The 19,691-nt window shown below is 47.5% G+C and overlaps 2 protein-coding genes across 2 annotated transcripts in view; both read right to left on the reverse strand.

Moving 5' to 3' along the window:
- Positions 1–4,268, reverse strand: part of bcar1 (BCAR1 scaffold protein, Cas family member) — a 70,718-nt gene extending 66,450 nt beyond the window's left edge. Inside the window, exon 1 of the mRNA XM_088938764.1 lies at positions 3,736–4,268. Within this exon, the coding sequence (XP_088794890.1) occupies positions 3,736–3,747 (12 nt within the window). The 5' untranslated portion in view covers positions 3,748–4,268. The remainder of the gene's footprint in view (positions 1–3,735) is intronic.
- Positions 4,269–8,297: 4,029 nt separating this feature from the next.
- cfdp1 (chromatin remodeling protein CFDP1) overlaps positions 8,298–19,691 on the reverse strand; it is a 35,896-nt gene continuing 24,502 nt past the window's right edge. The window contains exons 7-8 of the mRNA XM_088939099.1: positions 15,716–15,874; positions 8,298–9,282 (exon numbers count right to left, since the gene is read on the reverse strand). Of these exons, the coding sequence (XP_088795225.1) occupies positions 9,192–9,282; positions 15,716–15,874 (250 nt within the window). The 3' untranslated portion in view covers positions 8,298–9,191. The remainder of the gene's footprint in view (positions 9,283–15,715; positions 15,875–19,691) is intronic.

Here is a 19,691-nt window from a genome sequence, read left to right on the forward strand (position 1 = left end):
CTTACTGTTACCGGGGCAACCCATATAAATAGCCAAGACCTAAACCAAGTTATTGAAATGCAAAGACCTGCTTGCTGGTAATTATGAATATGTATGTGGAACATCATCTATGACAACCTTCAAATGTCAGCTGTTTGTAAAGACCCACACTGAGGCACATCTCTGTGCTCCTGCACCTCTCATCAAACCCCCTGCCCCTCAGCAGCCAGGGGGGACAGCAGAGGAGGGCAACTGGACTACGACTGACCACAACTCATTCCCTTCAAGTTCATAATCCAGTCATTTTAAGCACGTGTGAAACGTGAGACAATCCACACACTGCACCTAAAACTGCAGAAATTCCCACTGTACTGCAGACCCACACTCCGAGCCCAGGTCTTTGCACAACAGCTTGTTTTCAAAGGACTAGGTATGATAGCATGAAGACATTTACACGTAATTCCTGTAACATGTTTACTGAGGAACTAAAGACCAGGGAATCAGATTATGTGGCAGTGCTGGGGACCTTCTGTCTGACATGTTGTAAAGGATAACGCAGCAGAACTGCAGATAATTAACCAGCTCTTCAGCATCATTATATAGAGACTTTACACAAAAACTCTTCTCAAGGCTATTGTTGGTGTGCCTCACAGCGTATAAGCGGGAGAAAACAACACATTTAGGATCCTCCCAACGTCCAGCTGTGACAGACGGCCTCAACTGTGGGTTGCACAGGCACCAGAACCAGCGCTGCCTTGCTGGAGCGGGTCAGGCCCTGTGTCACAGCCGCAGAGCCATGCAGAGCTGGCCAGCAGGACCGCCACACCAGCTCTGCCAGAAATACTCCTCATTGAGCGGCACGAAACACCCTTCTCCATCGCTGCCTGGAGACGAGCCCAAACCAGAAGCGACCCTGGCCAGTGAGCTTCAATATCCTCCAACACTGCACAGCTTGCACAAGGAAAACAGAATCTTAACAGCTCGGTATCTGTGAAGATGACAGGCGCTGTCTCAATAAGCAGATACAGACATGTCAGTGCTTCCACAGACAACACCCCAGAATGAACACTGGGCCTCCTGGGAGGCTGGTTTGTTAACATGGAGTCACAGCACATTCCTGGTACAAGTGTTTCTGTCCAGGGCACAGCGGGTCTTCAGGACTAAAGGAATGGCCTTGCGGTTCCCTGGCAGCTTTCTGAACCTCTCGGATACGCAGGTTAAAGAGCAGCGCTTGTCCCAGGATCAATCACCAGCATGACCCAGAGCCAGCACACCGGTCACAGGAATAAGAGGACATGTTGCTAGCTGAGCTCTATGCCAATACTGTATAACCCACCCCGGTTTTAACAGCTACCCACCTCTACAAACAGCTACTAGATAACAGTCCCAGATATTAATTCATAGAAATCTGCTAACAACTTCATAAAAACACTTGTTTACTAACACAGAAAAATTATATTAATGCAAAATAAAGTGTTGCTACATTGTATTCAGTCGAAATTGTGTGAAAACAAAAGTACCAATTTTTTTATCAGCTGAAAATAAAGGAACCAGATCCATGAAGGAACTAGCACTGCGCTACCCCTGGGATCTGACTGGCACAGCGGATTCCCCTGGGATCTGACTGGCACGGCGGATTCAACTGGGATCTGATGTGGCACTGCGGATTCCCCTGGAATCTGACTGGAACTGCAGATTCCCCTGAGATCTAATGTGGCACGGCAGATTCCCCTGGGATCTGACTGGCACCGGGGATTCCCCTGGGATCTGACTGGCACGGCGGATTCCCATGGGATCTGACTGGAACTGCAGATTCCCCTGGGATCTGACTGGAACTGCAGATTCCCCTGGGATCTGGCTGGAACCACAGATTCCCCTGGGATCTGGCTGGAACCACAGATTCCCCTGGGATCTGATGTGGCACTGCAGATTCCCCTCAGATCTGACTGGCACGGTGGATTCCCCTCAGATCTGACTGGAGCTACGGATTCTGCTGGGATCTGACTGGAGCTATGGATTCTGATGGGATCTGACTGGAGGTATCGATTCCGATGGGATCTGACTGACACAGAAGATTCTTGATTCTGACCTGGCAACTGCTGGTATTGTGTAATAAATCAGGTGGGTAGCTGCATCAGCATGCGTAGGCTGCAAAGGAACAAGTAATAGGTTTATTCCATGCTGAAAAAAAGAAGTGAGAAAACACAACGTTTCGGCCATGGAGCCTTCTTCAGGTCTTCACACCTGAAGAAGGCTCCACGGCCGAAACATTGTGTTTTCTCTCTTCTTTTTTTCAGCATGGAATAAACCTATTACTTGTTCCTTGTGTAATAAATGTTGGTCTTCGCAGCTATCCACAGTGGGCACTGTTCTTTTGCGTGTTCCAAACTTTGGCAAACGTTTGACAAAGAAGTCTATAAATAAAACTTGCCAGCAACTATATCACCCTGCAGCTCACAACTTGCAGCACACTGGAGCTCAGCAGCTGTAAGCCTGGCAAGTACCTGGATGGGAGACCTCCTGGTAAAAAGTGAGGTTGCTGCTGGAAGAGGTGTTAGTGGGACCGGTAGGGGGTGCTCACCCTGTGGTCTGTGAGTCCTAATAGGGACAGGGACAATGCACTGTAAAAAGGCGCTGTTCTTCAGGTGAGATGTAAAACCGAGGTCCCAACTCTCTGTGATCATTAAAAATCCCAGGGTGTTTCTCAAAAAGACTAGGGGTGTTACCACGGCGTGTGTGGTGAGTGAACTGGTGCAGGTCAGCTGCCATCTCATCATCCAGGTGGGGCTGCTCACTGGTGGTGGTGGAGAGTCCCCATGACTGTAAAGTGCTTTGAGTGGAGTGTCCAGAAATGGGCTATATAAGGATATAATTATTATTTGTTTAAAACCTTTAACAATGTGAGCACGTTCGATGTGCTCTATAACCCACCGAATGATGCACATACAGTATATGTATACTCAGTGCATAAGCATACAGAAGTGTTTCTATAAATCGGAAGTTCCAGATCAAAACCATAGACAACGAAGGGTTTCCACCGGCGTATAGGATTAATCATGTATTCTGTACCGAGGGACGCTCAAATCCGATTCTCCACGGCTGTCCAGCAGGTTTTTGAGTCTATTTAAATATCCAGTTTCTCGAGGAAAAGCTTCAATATGATCAACTAAGCACATCAAGAGCCGTAATGTAATTAGGGAATTAGGGCTCAGGTCGGAAGACCAGAACCCTACCCCCATCTGGACTGCACTGTGCCCCCTGCGCCCCTCTTACCTGTATATCAGAGCGGTAGCTAGGTTTGACGTGCGGGCAGGTGGGATATTTCGGACGCACAGCCGCTCAGTAATCCACGCAGTGCACGGAAAGTGCGTGCAGTAAGAGAAGGTCTAGCGCGCCTAACACACCTGGCGCATCCCCGCCGTACCCTGCCCGCACACCCGCGCGGCGGAGCCGGGGCTACGCCACCCGCCTCTGATGGGCACACAGTAGAAACTTCGGGTAAGGACATTTTATTACAGACAACTGCCCTGTCATCTCCGCGACCAGCACAGCAGCAGCTCCACAACACGGACTCATAAACATAGAGCAGAAATGCACACAAGTCAGCCAAGCGGAGCTACTTGGCGCAGACTTCCACACTGCCTCGTCCGCGCATAGTGTACACTTCAGCCCGGTCTCTTTCCGCCTTCGGAACCTCCTCACGGCTCATGAATTTACAGCATGCAGGGATTTCTTGCCTCTAGGTTTCTTACTTACCGGCACAGACATCTTTGAAATATGCCGCTTGGTCTGCGTTAGGGTTGATGGAAACTGTACTTGACGCTTGTAAAAAAAAAGAAAAACGCTATTTTGTCAAAACAACTCGGGGCTTTGCGTCCTTATGACATCCTTGCTTTTTATCGTTTGTATGTTATTCTTTATCCACGCCAAAACCAGGATCTTCAGTCTGATTTGCGTCGGAAATCAACGTCAAGAATTTCGCTCGTCTCACCCAAAATCCAGCAAAGCAGAGCTCCCAATTCCAGCCGAGCCCAGCGCGTGCACTTGGTATTTACAGAGCCCCCCTGTCTCAGCTCCGCAAATCACACTTTCTCTTCTCCTAAATGTCACCAGTCCCTTGGTTTTTCTTCTCTCTCCTTCTCAGTCTGGTACTAGAAGCGTAAAGGATCTCCTATGCAATCGCTCCCTGAGACGCTTGCTCCGGCGCCCGGATCTGCGGCAGTAAATGTCACTCCGGCGCAGCAGACACGGAGCTGCTCTCTGGCCGCGAGGACGGAATCAGCAAGTTCGGTTTAAAGGGATGGTCTCCCGGAGGGGGGAGAGGCGGGGGGCGCAGGCGCTTTTAACATAGGCTTTCCAGCACGGCTCTTTAAAGGGAACGCTTTTTTATTTTCTGTCGGCTGTAAAATGCCTGTTCTCACTCTGGCTGATATCGATAACTTATCAGCTGTAGCACTAACAGCACATTCAGTACAGTATATAGTCCTGGCATGTTCAGTCCTTGGTTGCAATGAACGCAGTTAGTTTCGTGTCATTACGGTAAAGGTTGGAAACAGTTACATGAAAGTCATCAATCCTGGATTTTCACTGTGATCCCAGGATGTCTTACATCTTCGTGCGCCTGAAGAAGCCTCCTGTTTCAAAATGTATCACAGTCACAGATGAGGAACTTGTCCCGTAAACGTCTGAGATCAGAGCTGCGCTTAAGTGGTGGAAAGGGTTCCCTTCTTACACGGGTTTAGCGTTGGACTCCTTTGGGCTAAAAGGCTCTGTTTAATTGCTAAGGAATAATAAACTGCTCTCCTTCTACTAAAAACTGTTACTGCTACTGTTACTGCAGATATCAGTGGCAACAATGGACCCTCTACCCTATGAAATCCTGAATAACTGCAAACTCCGTTTCTAGAAGTGTAACAGTGTCATAGGCGGCTGTCCCTGCAGCTGCCCTCACAGATAAACACAAAGCACGCCAGGTTGCAGAGCAATGCAGGAAATCTTGTACCACTAACACAGGTTTAGGTTTAAAAACCGATGTCCAGAACTTGAAGAGCCCAACAATCAAACCTTTGTGCTGGGTTTGTTGGTTTTCATTAGGACTGGCGTGAGGAACTGACTGGGGAGACTCGTGAACACAAAGGTAATGAAAAATCTAGTATTAACTTTACGGGTCCTGTCATTGTAGTGACCGATTAGGAGTGTTAGCGCTGGGGTGTCCTGCACAGCCCGAGTCCAATGTAGTCAGTCCTGCAGGTGTGTCAGCTCTTCATGTGTGGATGCTTTAAACCCTGCCCAGGGGTCAGGACTGGGGACCCTTCTCTGGTTTTGAGACTGTGCAAATCTTTGCTTTTTTACTTGAATTATTCACAGGAGAGCCGCAGCATCAAAGCAGACAGGAAGCTCACAAAGCCTCCGCCACTAACAAATGATGCTGCACACTCTTGCTCTCATGTGCCGATTCCTGACAAAGACACTTCAGTGTCAAAATGTTGTCCTGTTTTTACAAGTCGCTCTCTGTGGTAAGCAGTCATGCAGTGAATGTAGTGAGCGGATTGCTGAACTGCTGAACGTCTAGCACAAGAGAATTAAGAACTACTGTACACCTGAGAGCACATCAGAGCACGCAGGTTCCTCCTCCTTTCTTTTGCATTTTTTAAGTACTGAAATCAAAGGCTTGTGAGCAGCAGCAGCACCTCAGCCGGTGAAGTGAACCCCCCAGGGATCAGGCTGTTGCAGCACCGCTCCTGAGATGAGACACAAGCTATCCCCCCTGGGGCTGCAGGGGCGGGCAGGAGAGGAACAGGTACAGCCCCCCAGGGAGAGCAATTCCACTGCGCTAAACCTTCGCAGCCCCCCTGCTGTGTCACTGAACACGCAGAAGAGAGGATCCCAGATGCGTGTGGGAGGTGCCAGTGGATTTGATTGTTTTATTTGGTGTCACAGCAAAAGCCCAAACCATGAAAGCAACAAAACAATCCTGACAGCTGTGACTCCTGGACAGTTTATATAGCCAAGTCTGGCTGCAAGGAACATTTTTACACTGTGAAACAGAGGAAACACAGGTTCACAATCCCGAGACTCTGCTGAAGCCTTCACACTCTTCCCTCAAGAGCAGATTCATCTATACCTGCATGCTGGGCTTTTAGAACTGGATACGTCTTAAAGAAGAGGGAGACAAACACACCCCCTGCCCTTTGTGCTTTTCTTCTGAGTGCTGGTTTGAAATGTAATTAGGATCCTGACCTTGAAACACAGAAATGTCCCTGGTGGCGTTTCATTCTGTAACAATAATTACAGTTACAGAGTGCTCCTCGCCTCCGAGACCTGCAAAGGGCTTCACCTACAGGAAGGACCCACTTTGGCTACTCCTGTAGTCCAGCCACACCTGGGGAGCCAGCAGACCAGCTGAGAGGGTGATCAGGCAGAGAGGTGACCGAGTTCAGGGGAACTGGGGAGGCAACCGGGGTTAATAACTCTACTCTTACGTATAATGTCATGAGACCTTTAATGAGGAAGTACTTGGGACCTCAGTTTAAGATCTCACCCAATGGACAGAACCTTACAGCACACTGTCTCTGGTCACTAAGCTGGGTCACTGTTTCGGAAATTCTGCTCCAAGGGGCAAGAGCGCCACTTACTGGTTTACCAACAACACCCACAGCAGGAACTTGATTTTCCCTGCAGGTCTCTCATCTCACTGCTGCCCAGGCCCAGCCTCTCCATCATCCTCCTGCTGAGCCTTGCTGCCCAGATATGGCTAGAAGGTAGTGGCAATACTATTATTTTAATAAAGTAAAACTGAGACGTAGATATTGATTTCATTTGGGAGCTTATGCATTAAAGCAGGGAGAGTAAAACGCAGGGGGAGGGGAAAATCAGTGGGTGATCTCAGTGGTATTTTCAGCAGCGTGGGTGCACTTTTAAAAAAAAAAAGCATTACAATCACATCTCAATAGCACCCGACTCCTGAGGGAAGAGCAAGTTAAAAGAAGGTTTTTAATAGGACTGACTATGCCTTGTGAATGTTCTGGAGTCACGCCTGTATGAGACAGACTCAGAGCTGCAAGATGAAATCCTTTTCCCCACTTACTGTGTTAGAGCAGAAATGATCCTTAAACCAACAGCTTTGAGCTTTGCCAGTCAGGCGATGGAATAAAGAGAAATTTCACTCTCTGCAAACCACTCTGTTGAAGCAACGAAAAACCAAGAGATACATCACAAACAGCTGCTGGAATACAAAGCCCCCAGTGACACAGGTCCCATGCTGGACCTCTGCTTCCCCCCAGATCACTGCAAAGACTTCAGCAGGTGCCGAGCAAAATCCTGCTGATGAGGAATTCAGTTCCTTCACAGATATGGATGACATGTTTGAAAACGTGTTTGAAAAGACAGAAGAATATGACACAGAATGTGACCATGCCGGGTGAAGACTCAGCTTGCCGAGGAAAGGAGTGAGCTGCACAGAGGCTCTGTAGCTCTTCCTGTCCTGCCATTCCCTTTGGGGGGTGGTGGTGGTGAACTGTGTCACTGCAGGGTCTGGGGGGCCAGCTGGGACGTCAGGGGTCCTGCAAAGAGCAGCACCTGTCAAGGCCGGCAGACCTGGGTGGCTCTCCCAGCGCCCCTCACTCCCTGGACCTCTGCTTGTGTCCCTGGTCCAGATCAGCATATTCACGGCAGAGTCTACAGGCCGCGGGAAGGAATACACGCTCCCCTGCTTGTTCGTGGAGAAACCGAGTTCACGAGGAGCAGTCGCTGTCTCTGTGAAGGGCACACATGATCTGCGCGCATCTGCTACAGCACCAAGTGAGACCCGAACACTGCTCTTTGACCATGTTTAAATCCCTGTGAAGGCACACCCAAACAATCAGGACAGGGCAGATGTCAGACTTACCTTGTCTTTGTAATAATGTCAGGTTTAATGATTAAATGCACTAATCTGTGGATGGAGAAAATGGCCTGACCAAAAACATCTCGACATCACATGCTGGCAGCTGCGGCCTGCTGGGAGTATCGCTGCCTGTGAAACAAGTCACTGTTTGCACTTGACAGTCTGTGTTTGCTTATTAGATTAGACGTGGTTGAGCTCTCAGGCCCACAGCGGTTATTAACAGGCAGTAGGCACATACAGGTCAAGAGCGAACAGCGCTTCCACCACACAGAGGCACTGTGAGGGAGGAGCAGAACCAATCATAACAAGCAGCAGGCCTGTGCCAGGTCAGGACACGCCCCGCCCTGCGCTGCCAGCGGAACAGCCATGGCAAGAGCTGGCCCATCACAGTGGAGGCAGCCGGAGAAACAAAAAAGAGAGCAGGGCCTGCACGTGACTTCAGATGTCCATTTTTATTCATGTCAGGATAAGAACACACAGGGAATGGGCAGCAGCCTGCCCATTGATGTGTCCCGAGTGGCTGAGCAGGTCCAACACTGGGGTCGCCAGCAGTGTGCTGGACGCTCAGCTGACACCCCCAAAACTTTCAGCAACAACAACCCTGACCCATCATCACACCCAAGCCTAAAAACGTCCCACATGGAAATACAGAGTCTAACATCACTCACTTCCTGCACTGTGTATAAAAACATATCCCCAACTGAACGATTCACAACAAGAAACTACAAACACAATGTCCTCCTCTCTCTAGAAGTATTGCTGCTAGTGCAGGTTTGAAAGCACAGAGCACTGGAAGAGAAATCAGAATCTGATACTGGTGTAATGCAATGACTCATCAATAGCACAGTATTCACAGAGCATATTTCACAATAAGTGACTAATCAGGATAATGGGGGACAGGGGCTCCTGTACATTTTAGACTCTGCACCCACAGGTGTTGATCAACATCGACTTATTATGAACTCCGTACTTAATTAATCAGGGCTAAAGTGTCCCAATGACAGATTCACTCTCTCCTCGCGTTCTCGGCTCTCCTCCTCTCCTCTCGCCGCGGCCCCCCGCTGCCCTTGGGGTCGGCAGAGGCAAGAGCTGACAATGGCTTCCTGATGGAGCAGCTAAGATAAGTGGTTTTCAGTCCCTAGAGAGATCACGTCTTCCTTGGGAACACATTCCGACAAGGAGAGGAGGAAAGAGTGTGGCAAAACAAAATAAAAATGTTAAAACAAAGTTCAGAAAGGAAAGCAATAATGGGCAAAAGCTAATGGACAGTTGAAGAGGGCTGCACGGAGACTGGGGCTCCAGAGCAGGGGGGGGGCGTGTCCCACTGTCACCGCTTCATGTTGCCGAGTCGCAGGCTCTTCTCCAGCTCGAACTGGCGCTGGTCCACCCGCTCCAGGAACGCTTTCCTCTCCACGTACCTGAGGGATGAGGGAAAAACAAAGGATGACGAGCGGCAGCCACTCCCAGGGCTCGCGGCCGAGTTAGACGACAGAGAAGCCCTCTGCTGGCCTGCGCTCCTGCCGAGACAGGCCTGTCTGCAGAACACTCATCTGGGGAAAGACCAGGAGTGGAGTGGAGTCTACAACACGCATGCATGTCAATGCGCTCCTATCGCATGCAGGTCTCCAAATGAGATCCAGATTACTCAGAGTGCAAATACAGGACTTAAAATAGGCAATCTGTATTATATTAAAATAATCCAGAAGCTTGTTGTAGCAAAGAGATTTTTATTTTATGAGATCCTGCTACCACAGGCATCTGGGCTCTTTAAATTAACTGTGGAAAAACAGTGCATGGAGGAAAATGCTAGCTGAACAGTGCCGCATGCATGGATTTTGTTAATGAGAGCCTGGATAGATTCAAGAAAACAGATTTGCAAGATAACATGAACACAACACGACGTCACACCCTGGAGTGAGTAATCTGGCCAGCATTGACTTTATTGTCAAATAACCTGATGGTGCTGAAGGAGGCATCATTGGCACAGATCCATATCCTTCTGTTTCAATATGCCGAGTTGCTGTACAGGATCTGCTCTGATGCCATGACCTGTCCCAGCTCAGATGCTAGTGGCTTCAGGGAGACCATCAAAGCATCAAAGCATCAAAGCATGTGCCACTAAGCACATTCTGTAGTGACAGCAGCCCCAGATTTTGGCATACAAGTGTGAATAGGCATACGAGGCCCTGTCTCCAACACAGGACTGCAAATCAAGTGCAGTACAGAGGCTGTGGTCTGCCCTCTGCTTCAGTCCATGTCATTCACCTAACGTGTATGGATGAGATAAGCCACAAGAAAGCACATAAGAAAAAGCAATCAAATTTTTAAAGCCTGCTTCTTCATTCAAGAAATCAATCTCGAATTCCAGGACTCATTGCTCTCTTTCCAGCTGCAGCACACTCAAGCAGTGCAATTCTTCACTCCCCGGCCCCAGTCAAAGCCTGGGTTCTGACAGCTGCAGAGACACCTGCCTGGTGCTCGGAGGACAGGAGCCATGAGTGCTTCTATGATGTAATGATGGTGATGTCAAGGGAAGCACCACACCCACTGTGGTTGCAGAGCGAGGCAGGCTGCAGGAGTGTGGACACAACACCTTGCCCTCATGATGCACATTGGTTTACATATAAGCAATATGGATGACGTTTTTCCAAGATGGGTATTTTGTAAACAGCATGGATAATTCTTTACAAGGTGGTTTACTTAAAAACATTATGGTGGAAAATCAGAGAGCAAATGTTCCAGTCACCATACAGCCGTGATGCAAGCAAGCCAATTGCTGCAGTGGTCTGTGTATCGTTTACACAAAACAAGAGCTCAGGGACACCTTTAAATGTCTCTATGACTTTCCATATTAAAGGCAGCCTTTCAACGCTGGCATAAAATATCTTGTGCCTTTTTTTGGATCACTTTCAAAATCTGTTTTATGAATCAGACTAAGATGAAAATGATCCTAATTTAATTTACATGTCTACAGAAGGGTGTAATATAAATTAATACCATTAGCATATCTGTTGTCCATACAGCCTTCCCACTGACATACACCTGGATCTCCAAAAGAGGGTAATACATTTTTAACAACTCTATAAATTATTCATTTTGTAAAAAAATTACACTTAATGCATAATCAATGCATTACTTCCTGAATGGCACCAGGAATGTGCATGTCTAACCTTAAACTTGATACCCTCTCACGACTCAACTTGTGACGCAGTCACGTGCAAGACGCACAGGATGTGTTTCCTGATTAATCTGAAGTGCTCAAGAAAACACAATGTTCCTGGCGGCTCAGGCCACAAGTAGGACACCACAACCTTCTCCCGGGTTCAACAACCTGCCCCATCACGGGAGTACACATGGCTCTTGATTTAAACTGGAGCTCCTGGCTCCTGCCTGGCCTACATTCAGACTCTCTCGATGACGTACAGATGCGTTTTAATTGCAGGTCTGACAACAACCCTCCAGGGCTTTACTGCCAATTAACCTGACTGGCTCAAGAGAACGAAGCTGCTGGAAAAATAATGCCGTCACCGGTTCGCCAGACTCCAGGAGGAGCCCCCCCCCTCCCCACTGCGGGCTTTCTGTGGCCGAGTCTCACGCTCCAGCCTCCAGCATTTGGTGAAAAAGGTTGGAGGCAAAACTGCTCCAGCTGTGTGGAGCTAAGTGATTCTGCCACACTTTGGCGACTACGAAGCGTTAGCCACAGCAGAAATAACCACACACTTGCAAAGACAACAGGTCCGCGCCGTCAGTTTGTGCTCTGTAATGACAGCGAACACCACAGGAACGAGCCCGTCTGGCTGCTCAGGGCTGCTGGGTTGGCACTGCCCAGCTGGACCCACATCCCGAGGAGGAGAATCAACACAAAACATTGCTGAATTTTTTAACGTTGATTCATTAATTTGAGTTGGCAGAAGAAAACCAAAAGTTTCCACCTATTAAATGACCAGAAGGCTCTGTGGCAAAACAGTCGGGTTCGCGCCAGCAGTTCACTCACGGCCTCATGCCTGCACTGCGGCCCAGCGCACCGGCAACAGGACGCGCAGAGCGGCACGGTCTCTTCACAGGAACACAGATCTCGGCCAGAGCCAAACAAATCCCCCCCGATTCACACTGCAAACTCAACAAGAGAAAAGCAAACGGGTCTTTTGGAAGGAATTAACCGAGGGTGTCAGCTGGTTAGAAATGTGATCTTAGTGGTGAGCTTATGATTCATCGATAAAAGTGTTTACACTCCCACGGACATCAGAAGAGCACAGCGCAGTGTTAGCGGTGTGTGCGCTTCAGGCTGGTGTGTTTCACAGAGCCTTCTGCCCAGCCCTGCTGCCACAGCTGCCTGGCACGTCTGAGAACTAATTAGCGCAGAGTCGCACTCACTCCACAGCAGCTCTGTGCAGCAAAGCTCCTATCCTTATCAAGCCCACAGGCACGTATCACACGCGACTATGTGGGAATCATATATCTCATTTCATTATTAGTTTTCATTTAAAGCCTCTCTATATCCCAAAGTATCCTGGACAGACAAGGTCACTAATTATACTCCGTTTTCAGAGGGGCTTTACAAAAAAGGACAATTGCATGCACAAATCTAATGTCATTGCAGGTTTTGTTTGCAGATTTTATTACCACCTTTGTGTTCTGTATCAACTGTTTTTTTTCTATTACAGTACATTAAGCTCTATGGCCAGTTTTTATTCCTTCTCACAACAGTCCTTGCACCACCCAGAACAGGGCTTTTCTCCCCACAGGTGGAGAAGGGATATCCCTGCCTGCCTCACTCCAAGCAGGAACAGACGTGAGCTGCACACTGTCGTTCTGTTCTTGGGCAACACGCAGGACATTCTTATTGTGTAGAAGCCCGCGTGTGGCTGTACTGCTCAATGTAAGATTCTGTGCTCCAGTGCCACCCCAGGCTGCCTACGCACTGCGATAACAAAGCTCTCTTTCACCGAGCAATCCAACACTCAGATGCTATGAAGCAGCAGGTCCCAAACTGCAGTGCTGTGCAAAGCACATCGATGAGAGGCCAAATCTTCTTGAAATGTAAAAAAAATAAAGTGAGCTGAACACCAAATGCTAAAGACTGTATTGTTTAAACGGGACTGCTTGTTTAGAAAAGCAAAGCCATGTTGTAACAAGAATGATCATCAGTCATTTGACCAACAATCTGCTAAACTGCTTGCTATGGCATCAGTGCTTGTTTCCAAGCAAGACACCAGCATCTCGTTTTATCTGAAGGCTGAAGCACAAGGTGGCTCAGTGACTGGCAAGTGTCAGCAGTGAGTCCCTGGAGGGACACAGAGCAGGCTGTGGGAATGTTCTGCAGGAGGCCCTTTCCCTTATCTAATGGACCAGCCGGCACACTGTCAGGTTGTGTTGCTGAGTAGAAAATAGGTACACATTGTTCCATTTAATTTCACCTTAGTACTGGGCATCTGGGGCTGAAATATCCTTCTTGATAAATGCAGCAAAAAAAAAGCTTTATTTTATTTCTCTTCCGCACCTGTCCCCTGCACCTGAACAACAACGTGAACTGGTAACAGTCCTCTCCATCTCTCCTCTCCTCTCCTCTCCATCGTATATGGTCTTATGTTCTTAACTGTCTCTGAAGGACTGCCTTCATTACAAAACCATTTGCGTCGCCACTGCCTCTAATGTGGTTCCACACTGCGATAACTAATGCTAAACGTTTAAAAGCGCAGTGATGGCACCGATAGGCTGGAGGAGTCAGCTCTGTGATTGTTAACGGTAGCCGGCAGCTCTGCCAGACCTGGCGCAGGACAAGACGCCTCCAGCGCGAGTCCAGCTCTGCCCACACTGCCTACCTTCCCCAGCAGCTGCAGTGAAGAGCAGCGTCGCACCTGACCGACACACTGTCTGGTCTGCCTCCTGTTCCATCCCTCGGCCTCACGGGCCAAATGGAAACTCAAAAAGCAGACCAAAAAAAATCCTTAATCCACAGCTGTTCACTCTGGCTCCCAGATATAGCAAGCTGAAGCCTGGGAGATTTAAAAAGCGGGACTCAGCCGGAGGAGAGCGACAGATGTGCGTGTTGGCAGGACTTTAAACACACAATGAACATCAGAGTGGGGCAGCTGAAGTGAAATTCCTGCGACTAGAGCTGGTGATGGGGGGGATCAAGTTCATGACACGTAATTATGTGAAAGCAAATCACATATTTAACTACTGCAATTGTGTTAATGCACAATTAGTACATGTAAAGGCAGGACAGGATCATGTGACTTGTGACACCACCCAAACTGGCATGCTCTTTGCATTTAATTTTTTCTTTCTATGTGCATTAGTACGAGAAATGCAGGTGATGCAAATTCTTAATTCACTTGGGCAGCTGAGTGCAGTGTAGCCCTGGAACAGAGGTATGCCAAAGGATGAGGGTCATTCCAATTGTCAGGAGGCACCAACAGAGGCCTTAAGCACCTAATCCACTACACAGCAAGTCCAGCTCTGCTAAGGGAACAGACAGCATGATAAAATCTTCAATTTAATTTTTGCTGCCCATGAACACGAAAGAGGCGTACCTACCTGGACACGGCAGGTGATTTCTGTTGCAGACAGAGAGCTGGGACTGACGTAATCCAAGACAAAACGGCTACCACACACTCAATCCCTTTCATTAACTAAAAGCTTTCAAATCAACCCCAGCTGAGGCAGGGCTGCTCTGCAGTACGGTGCTTGCACTGTATTTCCCATAACCGGAAATTAAAAATCACTGGATGTAGCGAACTATTATTTGAAATACAAAGCCAGCACATAAATGGATCATGCATATCAATTAATTTTTTATGATTTTTTATGCAAGACCACAATCACTCCATTAACTTTATGAAGCAGAACATATTCCCAGGTCATTTGCCAAGAACTGAAATAACTGGTTAATTATTTATCTGCTCAGAAGCAGCCTTTGCAACAATGTAGTCCTGTGACAAAACAGAATTGTGACCAGTTCTTTACCTAGGACAGACAGCATGGAAAACAGGTGCTGAGACTAGTGGCTGATATTTATAACCCAGCACACTTCAGGCAGGCACAGACTTGCTTCCCAGACACACAGCTTGTGTTATTTTAGAATCTATTTTGCCGTTTTATTGATTTCTTCTCGGTGGAGGACAAGGAAAGGCTCTCTAGGAGTCTCAGATCAGCACGCACTGAAGCAATAACAAAAAACAAAACACAAAACACAAAAGAGCAAGAGTGTGGTGGCTAATTTCGTCAGACAGAGATGTGCGCCCTGCCCTGACAGCCTTCAGTGGACTAATAGAAGAACTGGTTTGCCGTTTCTGGTTTTAAAACTGGATTCAACATTTCCAGCATGGCATCATGGTGTAGATCAAGAGACACAGGCACCCACAGAGTTAGAGGTACCTTTGTCCTAGTGTGCCGGGTTCCTCCAGGTTTCAGGGGATCACATTAATTAGTGCCTGACTAATAACTGGAGGCCGTTACTCAAGGTGATGTGGAAGATCCAAGGATCTCATCCAGCCATTTCTAGACAGAAGACAAAGGATTGCCTTCAACCACTTGGTTGGGTGGCTTGTTCAAGACTCCCACAACCCTTTGTATTCAAAGAAGTGCCTCCTATTCTCAGTTGTAAATGCACTTCCAAGCACTTTCGATTCAACTCAACCAGTTTATGTTTTACTGTTCAAAACAGAGGTACTGGGACAAATACGATTAGGCATGATGTGTATTCTACTAAAAAGCGGTCGCGTCTACCGCTAGACGCATCTTGCATCTCGCGATACAAGAATGACAAGGCCATCAGAGACCCATCTAAGACCTGAACCAAACAATCAGCCCTCTTCACCCCCGGGGGCGCCTCGGAGAGCGACTCACCCCTCTTTCCCGCGGTTGTGGATGGCAAGCTCGTCCACGATGCCCTCCTCGGTCTTGAAGGAGTCCCAGTCCAACCGGGATTTCTCCAGCGTGCTCATCTTCTGCTTCTTGCCCCCGATGCGGCTGAGGACGCTGCTCACTCCCGCTGGCCTCTTCGCGCTGCGGAAACGAAGAGCAGTGAACATGCAGCAGGCTCATCTCCGTGCCAGTCTGAAGGGATGGACACAGGCGTACGGGGGGCTCTCCCTTCTGTAAGGCTGTACATTGCAATAAGACATTTATCCAGTGAGATTTACCCTGCAATCACAGTCCCACACACACATCTAGCACTTCACTGTTAGCACCAGATCGCAATATTATCCTGTATGATAACATTACCAGCGATGTTGTTATAAGGCAGCATTATCATAGCATCGAGTTTAAAATCAATGGGGAAGTTTTTCAATCTTGACACTAAACTTGCAATAACTCTACTGTTCTCCACTCAACAGTGTTTTGCAAAAATGCTGCTACATTCGAATTACAAATTGCTGGGTGTCAAACCAGTGACTGGGGAAGGAAGGAGAACAGGACAGACCCTCTTTCCTGCACAGACGCCAAGCACTGCGCTAATTGAATCCTTGTAAACAACAAGCTACACTGGAAACAGTTTAATTTAAGAACTGACAAAGGGACAAGAAAATAAGATCTCCTTGATCTCCAAACTAAAGCCAGCCAAAGGAAGTTGCTTTCAGATGAACGAAAGCTAAAAATAAACAGGAAAGTTAGGTTTTTTAAGAATGCATGAGGATCTCGATGACCACTCTAGTCTGCACAGGAAGTAAAGATATAGGCTCATTTGTAACCACAAAGACAATCACTTAACTCTTTCAGACACCTCTGAAAAGCTCCAGAGTGTCTTTACTAAAGATGGTGTATTTGTTTCCTGCTGTCTTGCTGATAGGAATGTTTCAATTACTATCAACGTGCACATGCTTCATCCAAAACCAGGCTTATCTTCAAAAATCAGTTCTGCCACTGAATTAATAGCAGAAATTAAAGAGAAAAAGATGGATGAATTAAGACTGCACATTGAAGGCAATAAAAAGACCCACCCAAACATCAGTGGTTCAAAACGTTGTGCCGGCCTCGAGAATGAGAAGTTGGGTATTATGCTGGGCTGCAGAGGAAAAGCCCCGTGAATATGCTGGGATCAGTGTCGAGAAACAGATTCAGCATCTCCCCTGCACTTCAGATCAGACGGGACTCCCTGTCACCAGGGAGCATGTCTGACCAATCAGGGCTGCAAGCAACTGTGGTCTGAATTCCTGCCAATATTTAGCTAAGCTTGGATTCCTCCTGTCACTCCAATACAATTTTGTGATGCTTCCAGCAGGCTTTCATGGTGCTACATTGCCTGGTTAGAACATCCTTTTCTTGGGGGAACAGCCCAAACTGTTACACTGAACCAATCAGTATTAATGTGCCAATGCACAGCAGTCTGCTGTGCGTCTCAGCAATTCTAGTGATAACGTAAAAAATGGAAGAATGATTGCGTTTCTTAGGCGGGCACCAAACACAATCAACAAGTTAGCAGGGGAACTACAGGAGACTTCAGAATGAGAAAAGGGACTCATGCAGATCGGTTCTCCTGATGAAATTCCACCTGCAGCATTCTCCATACTGTTGCCTGTCACTGCTGCAAACTCCCACCCTCCCCAGGGAGTTCACCAGCCTCAGGACCTCTCTGTTCCAGCCAAGGCAAAGAGAACTGTCCCAATTAGACACTTCTGTTTCCAGCAATCTGTCAACATGTCAAGCAAAGATGGGAACAAGAAACTAGACTTTCACAGAAAAAGCTATAATAAAAAATAATTCTTAATTGTTAGAATTTATACCAATTATAGGTTGACAGCTTAGAACCTTGTCATTTGTACTTTCCTTTCTGTGCACAGGAAGCTGCCCAAGGAGAATACTAATTAAAACAATACATCCTGTGTTATAAGCCTCTACCAGGAGAATGGCACATCAGGCCAACACTAACAAACCTTGTTTCAGGCTCTACACTTGACAATGAGGGCTGACAGACACGTTTAAGAAACGTTCAGTAGAATATCTTAAACAGTTTTTTACACAAATACATATTCTGTTACTTTAAAACACTATTAACTCTTAAAACACTATGCATTTCTCTCCTCCATTTTAGCATGCTCTCTTACATTTTCAGAAAAATCACCAATCACTGTTCTATGCCTCCTTTAATGGTTTTATTAGGGTTTTATCCTAAGGTTGCACGGCAGGCTGCAATAATGCAGAAGAGGCAGGTATGACTTTAATTAACGTCAGCACGGATGCACACAGTATTTCCCCTCCCTGCCTTTATAATATTCAAGTTCCTTCCAGCACTCAGCCTGCTGTCTCTGACCTGAACAAAAGGGTTTTTTATATGCCTTCTACACAGTCATTCTGGTTCGCTGGGATGATGAAATGTTAAATGATCTGTATCTCAGAAATGAATGCATTGTCTGACCCTGCCTCCCACTCCACACTGATAAGATCGCAGCACGAATGGCTGGACGGAGGATGGAAAAGACTGGCTACGCGCTGGCAGGCTCTGCACCCTGCCATGAGTTTTTCCATGATCTCTTTCATGTTTGGGCTGTTCCACTCCAGCCTTTAAAACAAAAACGAAAGAGGAAATTGTTCTGCGAGTGCTGAGGCTGGCCACACCACAGCTCTTGCAATTCGACTTTCACAGCAATTCCCCGCTGAGCACAGGGGTCAAGTGCACACCTGCTACACAGCAACGAGGTGGCAAGGAGGTGCAAATACAAATACAAAAATAGAAGCTGCTCTGATACTCTCCATCACATGACAGGATCTGCGATATTACTTACAGGAGGTGTGGATGTAAAGGTTTTCACAGAACTGAAAATATTCCAAATATCAGAGAGAATTTATTAAATAACACCTATTAGACAGGGACTGAGGTGAAGGCAGGCTGCGTGTGGTTCGCCATTTCACATCCACTAATAGTCTGTCCATCATCCACAGAAGGTTCATGTCCCTGTCAATGCACCCTGAGAGGCATCAGGCGCAGGACTACAGCACAGGGCTAATCCCCCAGAACAAAAATGGGACCACATTCACAAAAACAAACACTGAAAGCATTAAAAATAGAATTAAAATGAAAAATGCATTCTGAAAATTCATTAAGAAAACATGCTTTTTGAAAATAGGATGATCTTGTATCAAGGTGTCTGTCCAACCATGTTGTTAAAGTCGACACTCTGGGGTCCATAAAGAGGCAGCTGGGTGAGATATTGGGATTTCTGTAAGATGGGCTTGAACAGCGCTCTGTCTTTGTCAGCCAGTCTTGTAGCTGCATTACTCACTGACTGGAAACCTTCTCTGGAGCCTCTGCCAGTTCCCAGTCCTGCAGCCTGGGTCAGTGCTGTAAGCAGCCCCATGGTCCTGGGAGGAGCTGCAGTTGGACATGTATCACATGGCCTGATCCTGCAGCAGGTCCGGCACACAGAAGCCTTTGTCAGAGGCTGTGAGGCAGAGGCTGCTGGAGTCAGGCCATGGAGACCAGCAGCTCGCAGACCTGTACAGCCCCATACGAGAGCCAAACCAGCAGCCCAAATCTGCCTGGAATCAAAGCAAAGATCACTCGTGGGCAAAGAGAGACTTCTAGCATTGCTTTTGATATGTTCATGTCATTACAATGATTCTATGAACTAATTTGCTGAACAATTCTAAGCTGCAGCATGGTAAAGCTGAAGTGTAGAAGAGCACAGCAGGCCAGGCTTAGAGCACAGTAAACCACAGGTCTAAACAATGGATGATACAAACTGTACACGTTATATCGGGGAAAAAAATCCTGTGGAATCTGCAGAAGCGTCATGCCATCCCGTACTGGAATGAACTCTTAAGAGCTGCTGCAGATACTGGGTCCGGGCTTCATTTTCACAGCGGCAAACATTTCTGCCTGCCT

Source organism: Atractosteus spatula, chromosome 21 (genome assembly GCF_055471065.1).
Source record: "Atractosteus spatula isolate fAtrSpa1 chromosome 21, fAtrSpa1.hap1, whole genome shotgun sequence".
In the NCBI taxonomy this organism is placed as follows: Eukaryota; Metazoa; Chordata; class Actinopteri; order Semionotiformes; family Lepisosteidae; genus Atractosteus; species Atractosteus spatula.